This window comes from Gorilla gorilla, chromosome 6, assembly GCF_029281585.2.
Source record: "Gorilla gorilla gorilla isolate KB3781 chromosome 6, NHGRI_mGorGor1-v2.1_pri, whole genome shotgun sequence".
Classification (NCBI taxonomy): domain Eukaryota; kingdom Metazoa; phylum Chordata; class Mammalia; order Primates; family Hominidae; genus Gorilla; species Gorilla gorilla.
This window is the reverse complement of record NC_073230.2, coordinates 82,709,698-82,722,861: the sequence shown is the minus strand read 5'-3', so window position 1 is coordinate 82,722,861 and position 13,164 is coordinate 82,709,698. Positions and strand designations below refer to the sequence as shown.

Genomic DNA, 13,164 nt, shown 5'->3' with positions numbered 1-13,164 from the left:
TTGCCATCTAGTGGGGAGGAAAAGCACGTGCGTCATCACTGTGAATGCAAAGCTGAATGAAATTAGACTTATATTAGAACAAGGGTGGTGCCACCGGGCACGGTGCTTCACTCCTGTAATTCCAGGACTTTGGGAGGCTGAAGAGAGTGGATCACGAGGTTAGGAGTTCAAGATTAACCTGACCAACATGGTGAAACCCCGTCTCTACAAAAATACAAAAATTAGCCAGGCGTGGTGGCGCACCCTTGTAATCCCAGCTACTCAGGAGGCTGAGGCAGGAGAATTGCTTGAATCCGGGAGGTAGAGGTTGCAGTGAGCTGAGATCATGCCACTGCACTCCAGCCTGGGTGACAGAGCAAGACTTGGTCTCAAAAAAAAAAAAAGAAAAGAAAACAAGGGTGGTGGGAACTCAGAAATAACCTGGAGAACTTGGGGAAGATGTCATAGGTGGGACTTCAAGGACAGGTGGGCTTTCCCAACAAGGAAGGGCAGGCTGGGTGAAGAGTCCTGAGGACCAAGACTGGAAGGCAGAGAGGACGTGACATCAAGTGGGATGGCTGGGGACAGCCAGGTATTCACACCACAGTTAGGATCTTGTCTTGCATCTCCACGGACCATGAAAAGACTTGTTTGTACAGAGGCTGTAAACTGCTGGTTATAGTAACAGAGCCTAGAGAAGCAGCAAGAGGGTGAGCCAGCTTACACGTACATGGCTGTGCTATTATCTGGGCAATGGTGCCCTGAACAGGGGGTGCGCGCCTGTGGTCCCATTACAAGTGGCTCACACTTCTAATCCCAACACTTTGGGAGGCTGAAGTGGGAGGATCACTTTGGCCCAGGAGTTTGAGGCTGCAGTGAGCTATGATTGCGCCACTGCACTCCAGGCTGGGTGACACAGCGAGACCCTGTCTCTAAACACAGGAGAAATCAGAATCTGTGGACGTCCTTGCATTTATTGGACACTCTAGTGTTTGGATGTTTTGCATTGTGCAGTCAGGGTTTGTCTTTTCAGCGGTTAGGCTTCTAGAGGTGTTATTAAGCCCTGGAGGAGGGCAGAAATGAGATGCAGATGCCTGTTGAGGGGCAATTCATGGCTGGGGAAGGAGGGATGTTGGGTGAAGGAGAGAATTCACTCATAATCCTCCCACCTGCTCAGAGGAAAGTCCCCGAAACCGCAGGAGACAACTCTGATGTTTTCAGAGCATGGGGAGAGCACGGTGGGGTGATCTGGAGACACGGCCAGCAGAGACTTGGAGCCAAGATTCCTGGATCCCCAACAAATCACTGAAGTCAGGCCGGGCGCGGTGGCTCATGCCCGTAGTCTCAGCACTTTGGGAGGCCATGGTGGAAGGGTCGCTTGAGCCCAGGTGCTCGAGACCAGCCTGGGGAATATAGTGAGACCTCATCTTTACAACAGCAAAAAGAAGAAGAAAGAAAGAAAACACTGAGTTTGGCCCTTAATTTTACAGGTAGTGAGACAGATCGCCAGTAAGACAGAGAGACAGAGATCTCCCCAGTGTTATTCATGGAATTAGCAGCAGAGCAAGGATCAATTCCGGTCTTCACCTGAGCCAGGGTCCCCGGAGCCAGGAGGTCCCAAGCGAGAGGCAAGGGCAGAGCTGACACTTCCTATCCAACCTCCTCCACAGCACCCCACCAGCTCCTCTTAGTCTCATGCCCCTTTCTTCAAGCATCCCCCAAGTCTCCAGGTACCCAGTGTGGAGGTTCAGAGATGCTAGGACGCAGTCTTGCCTCAATGGCCTACGGGGGAATAGGGGGAGAAGCCAGACAGGCATATAGGGGTAAGTAATGATCCTGTCAGCCTCTGTACCAAGGGCCTCAAAAGACAGTTAACTGCCACCTGAGAGCTAGCCACGGTGGCTCACGCCTGTAATACCAGCACTTTGGGAGGCTGAGGCAGGTGGATCACTTGTGGTCAGGAGTTCAAGACCAGCCTGGCCAACATGGTGAAACCCCATCTCTATTAAAAATACAAAAATTAGTCGGACATGGTGGCACACGCCTGTAATCCTGGCTACTTGGGAGGCTGAGGCAGGAGAATTGCTTGAACCTGGGAGGCGGAGGTTGCAGTGAGCTGAGATCACGCCACTGCACTCCAGTCTGGGTGACAGACTGAGACTGGCTCAAAAAAAAAAAAAAAAAAAAAGAGGGCCACTTGGGGATGGCTCTCTGAAGGAGGGCAGAGCCCCTCCAAAGGAGGGAGTGGGGTGAGTATCAGAACCCCCTTTCCTAACCTGACAGGGATGGGCAGAGAGAATGCACATCCTACAGAGGGCAGCAGGGAGGATGGAGCAGAACAGCTGGGGCTCCTGGGAATGTGATGCGACCATTTGGCAGAGACAGAAGATACCCGGCCAAGGGAGGTGGGTGGAAGGGCTGGCCTGTGAGCAGCCTCGGATAATCACTTTCCTCCCACAGCCAGTGGCTGGGGCCCTCAGGGCACTGCCATTGTGATCCTAGGTGCTGTGTGATCCTCCTGTGGGCTGGAAGAAAGTGCTGCATGTCAACCTTTTCCAAGGCTGCCACACGTGGGAAACCACCTCCTCCGCTTTCCCTAACATGACCACACATAGGATACCTGTCAGAAAGCCAGCGGAGCTTAGCATGTGCCTGCAACTCTTTCCTGTCCCCACCCACTAGGGACATCCTTGGGGGAAATCTGGAAATCTACTAGACCAGGCTTTGCTGTTGCCCCTTAGAGATGCTTGGGTGTGTTTTTGCTCTCCTGTGCCTCTGAACCCATCTTTGAGGCTGTTAGTTAAACACTCCAGTGAGGTGTCAGGTGTGAATGCCTCAGTCTGGTTTCTGTCCTCAAGGTGAGAAAAGAGGCTTCAGAAGCAGAAAGGCCATGTACAGTGGCTCACACTTGTAATCCCAAAACTTTGAGAGGCTGAAGCAGATTTCATCTCTACAAAAAAAAAAAAAAAAAAAAATTAGCCAGGTTTGGTGGCATGAGCCTGTAGTCCCAGCTACTAGGGAGGCTGAGGTGGGAGGATCACTTTGCCCCAGGAGTTTGAGGCTGCAGTGAGCTATGACCGTGCCTCTGCACTCCAGCCTGGGTGACAGAGCGAGACCCTGTCTCTAAAAATATATAAGTAGGCTGGGCACGGTGGCGCATGCCTGTAATCCCAGCACTTTGAGAGGCCGAGGTGGGCAAATCGCTTTAAGGTCAGGAGTTTGAGACCAGCCTGGCCAGCATGGAGAAACCTCATCTCTACTAAAAATACAAAAATTAGCTGGGCATGGTGGCGCGCACTTGTAATCCCAGCTACTCAGGAGGCTAAGGCAGGAGAATCGCTTGAACCAGGGAGGCAGAAGTTGCAGTGAGCCGAGATCGTGCCATTGCACTCCAGCCTGGGTGACAGAGTGAGCCTCTGTCTAAAAACAATAAATAAATAGAAATATATACATAAATAAAAATACGAAGAAGCAGGAACAAAAGCTGGACCTCAGTGTCAGTGAGAGAAGGGGCTCAGAGCTCCTGGGTAGATACCTGCCTAGGGGATGTCCACCTTCCAGTGAGCCACCCATCCCTACCAGTAACAGTCCCTTGAGGCTCCCCTTGGGCCTCTCTGTGCAGATGAAGTAATGATCACAATTTTTTTAATATATATTTTTTCTTAAGTATTTTATTTTATTTTTGAAACAGGATTTCACTGTTGCCCAGGCTGGAGTGCAGTAGGGCGCGATCTTGGCTCACTGCAACCTCCATCTCGTGGGCTCATGTGATTCTTCCACCTCAGCCTCCCGAGTAGCTGGGATTACAAGCCAAGCACGCATCACCACATCCGGCTAATTTTTGTATTTTTAGTAGAGAAGGGGTTTCTCCATGTTAGCCAGTCTGGTTTCAAACTCCTGGCCTCAAGTGATCCACCCACCATGGCCTCCCAAAGTGCTAGGATTGAAGGCGAGAGCCACCGCGCCCGGCCACCATGTCGGCCACCATGTTAACTAGAGGTGTTAACAACCTCCTGTGGGCCAGGCCCTTCAGGGGCATTGCCTTGGGCTTACGACATCAGGCCCCTGAGAGTTGGGGGCTTCTACCTATGTGGAGGACCCAGAAGAGCTAATATGGGGGGCGGGGGTTGGAGGTGAAGGGCAGGAGTTAGGTAAGGGGAGATGGTGATCCACAGGAGGGTGCCCCTGAAAGCACAAACCCCAGGTCCTGAGGCGCTTTCAGGCTCAGGTGTGATAGGGGACCCTTTTGTTGTGGAGACAGGGTCTCACTCTGTCATCCAGGCTGGAGTGCAGTGGCGCGATCTCCGCTCACTGCAGCCTCAACCTCTTGGTCTCAAGCGATTCTCCCACTTCAGCCTTCCGAGTAGCTAGGACTACATGCACAAGCCACCATGCCTGGATAATTTTTGTATGTTTGGTAGAGACAGGGTTTTGCCATGTTTTCGAACTCCTGGGCTCAAGGGATCCTCCCACCTCAGCCTCCCCAGTAGCTGGTATTACAGGCTTTCTCCACTATGTCCGACTAATTTTTGCATTTTTTTGGTAGAGATGGGGGTCTTGCCATATTGCTCAGGTTGGTCTCGAACTCCTGACCTCAAGCCATCCTCCCGCCTTGGCCTCCTAAAGTGCTAGGATTACAGGCAAGAAACCCTGGCGTCCGGCCTGACCTTTCTTAATATCCCTTTGGAGCAAAGTAGGGGCGGCTGTATCAGGACTCCAAGGAAAGACTGGAAGGGAGATGGGGCCAACCCGCCGGAGCTCCAGAGCACCGGGTTCTCACCTGGTGTAAGGATTATGCTAATACAAGCCCCGCCCCGTCCCAGGCCCCGCCCACTCGATCGGCCTATGGTGTGGGGGCGGGGCTATGTTAACGAGGCCCGGCTGGCCAAGAGCTGTTCCCCGCGCTGCTCGGAGCCGGGACCAGGCGGTGGCGGCGGCAACAGCCATGGCCGGGGCGCTGGCAGGTCTGGCCGCGGGCTTGCAGGTCCCGCGGGTCGCGCCCAGCCCAGACTCGGACTCGGACACAGACTCGGAGGACCCGAGTCTCCGGCGCAGCGCGGGCGGCTTGCTCCGCTCGCAGGTCATCCACAGCGGTCACTTCATGGTGTCGTCGCCGCACAGCGACTCGCTGCCCCGGCGGCGCGACCAGGAGGGGTCCATGGGGCCCTCCGACTTCGGGCCGCGCAGTATCGACCCCACACTCACACGCCTCTTCGAGTGCTTGAGCCTGGCCTACAGGTGAGGGCGGTTCCGGGCCCCGACGGCCTTGGCTTCCAGGTGGGGATGGGGGGGTCCGGGGCAGGACTGCGCGCTGGGGCCCTCAACACCCCACCCGAGCCCGGTCCTGCGGCTCCCGGAGGCTCCGATCACGCCCTGGACACCCCCTTTCTCCCAGCCCCGAGGTCCTCCTACAGCGGCCCAGCCCGCTGGCCCCTGACGGACCCACGCATTTCTGATTCCCATTCCTCCCCCATTCCCTCTTCCCCGAGGCGCAGACCGCCTGCGCCCCGCCTCTACCTGGACCTCTGGTCCCCTCTCTCTGGTCCCAGCCCCTCCGTCCCTACAAAAATGCCAGGCGCCCCTGGTCCCTAGGCCACCCGCGCCCATCCCCACTCTCCACTCTGGAACCACTCCCCCCGACCCCCTGCAGGCCTCGGCCTTCTCCCCAGCAGGCCCGGCCCAAGCCCGCCCTATTCCTGGACCCTGAGATACTCCCAGCGCCCCTGATTGTCCCAGTTCATAACCAAAGTGGACTGGAACTGGCCCACTCTCACGTCCACCTCCCCGCAATTGCTGAGACACCTCTTCTTGATCTGCTACATTAAGGGTGGCGGGAGGAGGATGTCCCAGAAATGTCCAAGAGGCGCAGCAGGCAGAGGTTACGCCGGTGCCCGGGAGGCCTGGGTTCGCCTACCCGCGTCGCCACACTAGGCTGAGCGCCCGTCGCTGCCTGGGACCCCCGCTTAGCGCCTCCGAGAGCGCACAGGCCGCGCCCCGCTGCCGCTCCACGCCCCGCGTCCCAGAGGAGGGCGCGAACCCGAGGCCTGGCCCAGTGCCCTGGAGCAAAGTTCCCCGGAGTTGAGGGGCCAGTATAAATTATCAACCGAAAACCTGTAGGGGAGAAAGGGGGATCGGCCGGCCTTGATCTTTTCTCTGTGCAAATATTCCTCTTCCTCCGCGGTGCCTCCTCCCCTTCTGAGAACCGCTGGCTACAGATCGGCACCTGCCGCCCTGCGGGGGAGCAGGAGCTGGGGTGGGGACTGTGAGGGGAGTGTTGCCTGCCCCCAACCGCAGCCGCCCAGCTGCGACCCCATTGGCTGGAGGCGGAGTAACCTTGGCCCACAAGCTCTGGCCCCGGGCCCAGGTCGTGTTGCAACCCGATCGGCCAGGGCGCCGAACCCGTGTGGAAAGTTCAAATTCCCGTCCCTTCTCCCTCCCTCCCCAAATGTCACGCGACTGCCTGGGACAGGGCATCTAAGGTCCTGGTACACCGGATGCCGGCACTCCTCCTCCTAAGGGTCTCCCATTTCCCACCCAACCCCAACTTTGGCTGCTCATTATATACTACACATCACTCTATTTGGGAGGGGGCCTCACTTCCAACCCTGACGATGGGTGACCGAAGAGGAGAGGTTCTGGGGAGCTGGCAAGGTAAGGGACAGAGCGCACCCCAAAAATTGCCCCCCCCAAGAGGCTGACTCAAGGCTGATGTAACCCCAGTCAGAGATAGCTGGGGTAGAGAGGACTGTGTTTTCTTCCCAAATACCCAAATATTAATAGTAAATCTCTCTGGCTGGGCGCAGTGGCTCCTGCCTGTAAGCCCAGCACTTTAGGAGGCCAAGGTTCTCATCCAAGGATTGCTTGAGCCCAGGAGTTGGAGACCAGCCTGGGCAACATACTGAGAACCTGTCTCTACCAAAAAAAAAAAAATTTTTTTTTTTTTTGAGACAGAGTTTTGCTCTTGTTGCCCAGGCTGGAGTGCAGTGGTGCCATCTCAGCTCACTGCAACCTCTGCCTTCCGGGTTCAAGAGAATCTCCTGCCTCAGCCTCCTGAGTAGCTGGGATTGCAGGCGCCTACCACCTCCAGCTAATTTTTTGTATTTTTAGTAGAGACGAGATTTCACCATGTTGGCCAGGCTGGTCTCAAACTCCTGACCTCAGGTGATCCACCCGCCTCGGCCTCCCAAAGTGCTGGGATTACAGGCATGAGCCAACATGCCTGGCCAAAAAAAATTTTCTTTAATCAGCCAGGTGTGATGGCACATTCCTAGTACCAGCTACTGGGGAGTCTGAGGTGGGAGGATCACTTCAGCCCAGGAGGTTGAGGCTCCAGTAAGACATGATGGTGCCACTGCACTCCACCCTGGGTGATAGAGTGAGACCTTGTCGGAAGGAAGGGAGGGAGGGAGGGAGGGAGGGAGGGAGGGAGATGGAAGGAGGGAGGCAGATAAAGGAGGGAGGGAGATGGAGAGAGGGAGATGGAGGGAGATGGAGACAGGGAGATGGAGGGAGGGAGGGAGATAGAGGGAGATGGAGGGAGGGAGATGGAGGAGGGAGGGAGAAGGAGGGAGGGAGGGAGAGGGAGGGAGAGGGAGGGAGATGGAGGGAGGGAGGGAGATGGAGGGAGGGAGGGAGACGGAGGGAGATGGAGGGAGGGAGAGGGAAGGAGATGGAGGGAGGGAGGGAGGAAGGGAGAGAGGGAGGAAGGAAGGGAGGGAGGGAGATGGAGGGAGGGAAATAGAGGGAGGGAGGGAGCTGGAGAGAGATGGAGGGAGGGAGATGGAGGGAGGGAGGGGATGGAGGGAGATGGAGGGTTGGCTCGGTACCAGGAGAGCTTCTAGATTTCCCCATTTGGTAGTGGAAAAGCCCTGAGGCTTGAACTGGGACAGTGTTTTCATCCTCAAAGACCCCCAGTTCCAGGGGTCCCCTGGAGGGGAGCAGATTACAGGGGCTGAGTGTCCCGAGGAGTGACTGTATGGGAAGAGACAGTAAGGCAGTGAGTTCAGAAGGTGGTGGGAAGAACAGCCAGCTTGACCAGGGACCCGCCTGAATCAGGGACCAGCCTGACCCAGAGACCAGCCTGCAGAGGCCTGGCAAGGTTTCACCCTCTGCAGGTTAGCGTGGGCAGAGGGAGGATCGAGGAGGCCGTGTTCCATGGCTCCGTGGGTGGAAGCCCCAGGGAGGTAGTTTCTGGAAGCTTCAAGGAAGCACTTGTTCATGATCAGAGCTGGCTAGCTTTAGGAAGAGTGGCCTCGAGGGTGCAGGGGAGCAAACAGGACCTGGTTAGGGGGCAATCTAAAAGGAATTCCTGAAAGGTGGGAGGTGGGCAGCTGAACTTGGGGTTTTCTCCACCCCCTCTCTAAGTCTCAGAGTTTTCTTCTCCTTCTTCTTATTTATTTATTTAGTTATTTTTGGAGACAGAGTCTCACTCTGTTGCCCAGGCTGGAGTGCGCTGGCATGATCTCAGCTCACTGTAATCTCCGTCTCCTGAGTTCAAGCGATTCTCATGTCTCAGCCTCCAGAGTAGCTGAGATAACAGGCATGTGCCACCATCCCCAGCTAATTTTTAATTTTCAGTAGAGACGAGGTTTCACCATGTTGGCCAGGCTGACCTCAAGTGATCTGCCCACCTCAGCCTCCCAAAGTGCTGGGATTACAGGTATGAGCCATCGTGTCCTGCCTTTTTCTTTCTTTTCTTTTTTTTTTTTTTTTCTGAGACGGAGTCTCACTCTGTCGCCCAGGCTGGAGTGCAGTGGCGCAATCTCAGCTCACGGCAACCTCCACCCAACGGGTTCAAGCAATTCTCTGCCTCAGCCTCCTGAGTAGCTGGGATTACAGGCGCCTGCCACCACGTCCGGCTTATTTTTTTTTTTTTTTTTTTCAGTACAGATGGAGTTTCACCATGTTGGCCAGGCTGGTCTTGAACTCCTGACCTTGTGATCCACCCGTCTCGGCCTCCCAAAGTGCTGGGATTACAGGTGTGAGCTACTGGGCCCAGCTCTTTTCTTCTTTTAATAGTTTTTGTTGTTGTTGTTGTTTTTTGTTTGTTGTTGAGACAGAGTCTCGCTGTGACACTCAGGCTGGAGTACAATGGCATGATCTCAGCTCACTGCAACATCCGCCTCCTGGGTTCAAGCGATTCTCCTGCCTCAGCCTCCCGAGTAGTTGGGATTACAGGCATGCGCCACCATGCCCGGCTAATTTTTGTATTTTTAGTAGAGATGGGGTTTCTCCATGTTAGCCAGGCTGGTCTTGAACTCCTGACCTCAGGTGATTCGCCTGCCTTGGCCTCCCAAAGTGCTGGGATTGTAGACGTGAGCCACCGCGCCTGACCCTATTAATAGTTTTAAATAGAGATAAGGTCTCACTGTATTGCCCAGCTGGTCTTGAACTCCTGGGTTCAAGCGATCCTCTCCCCTCAGCCTCCCAAAGTGCTTAGGTTACAGGCCCGCCACTGCTCCTCATCAGACTTTTCTATTGGTCATAACAAGTTTTTGTTTTGTTTTGTTTTGTTTGTTTGTTTGTTTTTTGAGACGGAGTCTCGTTGTGTCGCCCAGGCTGGAGTGCAGTGGTGCGATCTCAGCTCACTGCAAGCTCTGCCTCCCGGGTTCACACCATTCTCCTGCCTCAGCCTCCTGAGTAGCTGGGACCACAGGCACCTGCCACCACGCCCAGCTAATTTTTTGTATTTTTAGTAGAGACGGGGTTTCACTGCATTAGCCAGGATGGTCTCAATCTCCTGACCTCGTGATCCACCCACCTCGGCCTCCCAAAGTGCTGGGATTACAGGCTTGAGCCACTGCGCCCAACCAGAATTTGTTTGTTTTTTATGAGTCGGGTTCCCACTCTGTTGCCCAGGCTTGAGTGCAGTGGCGTGATCACAGCTCACTTCAGCCTTGAACTCCTGGGCTCAAGCGATCTTCCCACTGCAGCCTCCTGAGTAGCTGAGACTAGAAGTTTGCACCACCATGCCCAGCTAACTTTTTTTTTTTTTTTTTTTTGAGACGGAGTCGCACTCTGTCGCCCAGGCTGGAGTGCAGTGGCACAATCTCGGCTCACTGCAAACTCCGCCTCCCAGGTTAATGCCATTCTCCTGGCTTAGCCTCCCAAGTAGCTGGGACTACAGACGCCTGCCACCACGTCTGGCTAATTTTTGTATTTTTAGTAGAGACGGGGTTTCACATTGTTAGCCAGGCTGATCTCGAACTCCTGACCTCAGGTGATCCACCCCCCTCGGCCTCCCAACGTGCTGGGATTACAGGCATGAGCCACTGTGCCTGGCCCCAGCTAACTTTTTAACTGTAGAAACAGGTTGCACTATGTTGCCTGTGCTGATCTCAAACTCCTAGCCTCCTACAGTCCTCCTGCCTCGGCCTTCCAAAGTGCTGGGATTACAGATGTGAGCCATCCCCAGCCAGTCATAAAAAGTTCTTGAACCCTAGCGTTACGCTCTTCCTCCAGGCTGAGTCTCTTCTCTCACAGCCCCAAATCCTTTTCTTCCTCCTGGGCTTGGATATTGTCACTGTCACATCTGCTCTAACCCTGCCTGGGCCATGAACGTCATAACCTTAGCATGGAAGGGGGAGAGAAGGCAGGCAGGTCAAGGGTGCGACACAGGGTGATCAGAATGGGCTGGGAGGTTGCTGGGATACAGACAGGGACAACAGACTCAGGAGTCCCCCACCAGGTGCCACAGAAGAAGCTGGCCCAGGAGGTAGCAGAGTCTCCCCCCACCGCCACCTCCATGTCTCCCTACCAAACAGATGGTGTTTATCTAATTCTCAGAGGGAGGGGCCCAGCCAGTGGCCCAGAAAGCTGGGCTGTGTATCTTATTTGGGTAATGAGGCCTGTTGTCCCTGGTAGGGAGGGGGCAGTCCCCCACCCCCACCCCAAAGCAAACACAAGAACTTGGAGACCAGGGAGGAGAGAGGGCCCAATGACCAATGCACTCAAGTGGGGAGAGGCTGCGGAGTCAGACTGGCACCCACCCACGTTTCACCCCCAGAATGTAGGAAAGACCCCTGGAGGAAGCAGGTATGGTTTTCTGAAAGACTAAGCCTTGGGGGCCAGGTGCGGTGGCTCACGCCTGTCATCCCAGCACTTTGGGAGGCCAAGGTGGGTGGATCACTTGAGGTCAGGAGTTCGAGACCAGCCTGGCCAACATGATGAAGCCCCGTCTCTACTAAAAATACAAAAGTGAGCCGGGTGTCGTGGCATATGCCTGTAATCCCAGCTACTCAGGAGGCTGAGGCACGAGAATCATTTGAACCTGGGAGACGGAAGTTGCAGTGAGCCAAGATCATGCCACTGCACTCCAACCTGAGTGGCAGAATGAGGCTCCACCTCAAAAAAATAAAAAAATGGCTAAGACTTGGGGCCTCAGCCTTCCCATCTGAGATCTGAGCAAGGGATACAAAAGGCGGGCTAGAGGGGACTGGTACACAACCCTGGCTTGTGGATGGAGAGGAGAGAGGGAGGGAGAGACTAGCAGGGGGTCTAAGACCCTGAATGTCTTGGCCTCCTGGGTCAGCTTCCTGGAGGCAGAAGACTTGGCCTGTGCCTAGCAGGACCCTCACCAGTGTAAGCTTTTCCATCCAGTGGATTTTTTTTTCCTTCAAGACAGGATCTTGCTCTGTTGTCCAGGCTGGAGTGCAGTGGCGTGATCATAGCTCACTGTAGCCTCAAACTCCCAGGCTGAAGAAATCCTCTGACCTCTGCCTCCCTAGTAGCTAGGACTATAGGCGCATGCCACCACACCCGGCTAATTTTAAAATTATTTTGTAGAGACAGGGTCGTGCTATGTTGCCCAGGCTGGTCTCAAACTCCTGGGCTCAAGCGATCCTCCCGCCTTGGCCTCCCAAAGTGTTGGGATTACAGCCATGAGCTACCGCGCCCAGCCCATCCTGTGGATTTGATGGACAGCTAGGGTTAGAGTGAGGGTGCTCTGTCTCCATGAATACCATTTGCTCATCCTAGCGGCCTTCCTTTGGGATCTGCTGGTTCATTGTCTTCTGTGCAGCCCTGAGAAGAGCACACCTTCTCGCTGAGTCCAGGTTGCCACCCTGGGATTCTGGGCATGGTAGACACCAAAAGGACTGTACTATGAAGGCAGTGACTGCCACTCTCTACAAAGAGGCACCCTCAGCCGGGCATGGTGGCTCACATCTGTAATCCCAGCACTTTGGGAGGCCAAGGTGGGCAGATTACTTGAGGTCAGGAGTTTGAGACCAGCCTGGGCAACATGGTGAAACCCCGTCTTTACTAAAAATACCAAAAAAATTAGCTGAACGTGGTGGCGCACAACTGTAATCCCAGCTACTCGGGAGGCCGAGGCATGAGAATTGTTTGAATCCAAGAGATGGAGGTTGTGGTGAGCTGAGATCCCACCACTGCACTCCAGCCTGGATGACAGACTGAGACTCCATCTCAAAAACAAAAGCAAACGAAAACAAACCAAACCAAAACAAAACACAGAGGCTCCCTCTCTACCAGGCAAACCATGGCCATCCCCTTTGCCTCTCCTGGGCCTAAGGAGGCCTGAGTGACCTCGGACCTGCCCCTTTCCTCCCTGACTCTCAGGAAGGTCTTTTTTTTTTTTTTTTTTTGAGACGGAGTTTCACTCTTGTTGCCCAGGCTGGAGTACAACGGCGTGATCTCAGCTCACTGCAACCTCCGCCTCCCAGGCTCAAGCAATTCTCCTGCTTCAGCCTCATGAGTAGCTGGGATTACAGGTGTGCGCCACCACAGCCAGCTAATTTTGTATTTTTAGTAGAGACAGGGCTTCACTATGTTGGACTAGGCTGGTCTCGAACTCCTGACCTCAGGCGATCCACCCGCCTTGGCCCCCCAAAGTTCTGGGATGACAGGCGTGAGCTACTGCACCCAGCCCAGGAAGGTCATTTCTTATTCTCTTAAATGAGAAATGGGCCTGAGCACTGTCCCCAGCCAGCCTCCAAGACACACCTGTGAGGCCACTGGACATTGTTGTTTCCAGGGCCGAGCTGATCCACAGGTTTCAGCGTGGCTTTTGTTCTGTAGTAGACTGACAAACAGGTCTCCCCAGGGAACACAGAGGCCACTGGTGGGAGTCTGGAAGGGGATTTTGAAGGTCTGACTCTCTGGATAGGAATTTCAGGCAGGTTGGGTTGGGGGGCCAGATTTGGAGGGGCCCCCTCAAATGCCAAC

At 54.8% G+C, this 13,164-nt stretch overlaps 1 protein-coding gene across 9 annotated transcripts in view; it reads left to right on the top strand.

The window, feature by feature from the left end:
- The window catches only part of MLXIPL (MLX interacting protein like), a 54,720-nt gene that overhangs the window by 18,549 nt on the left and 23,007 nt on the right, over positions 1–13,164 (top strand). Inside the window, exon 1 of one of the 9 annotated variants that reach the window (XM_031012703.3) lies at positions 4,852–5,217. The exons of 5 other annotated variants lie outside the window; for them this stretch is intronic. In XM_031012703.3, the coding sequence (XP_030868563.1) occupies positions 4,925–5,217 (293 nt within the window). In that variant the 5' untranslated portion in view covers positions 4,852–4,924. Of the gene's footprint in view, positions 1–4,851; positions 5,218–10,670; positions 10,694–13,164 lie in introns of those variants that run through there. 3 more of the 9 variants (XM_031012707.3, XM_031012705.3, XM_063708601.1) reach the window with 3 other exon arrangements.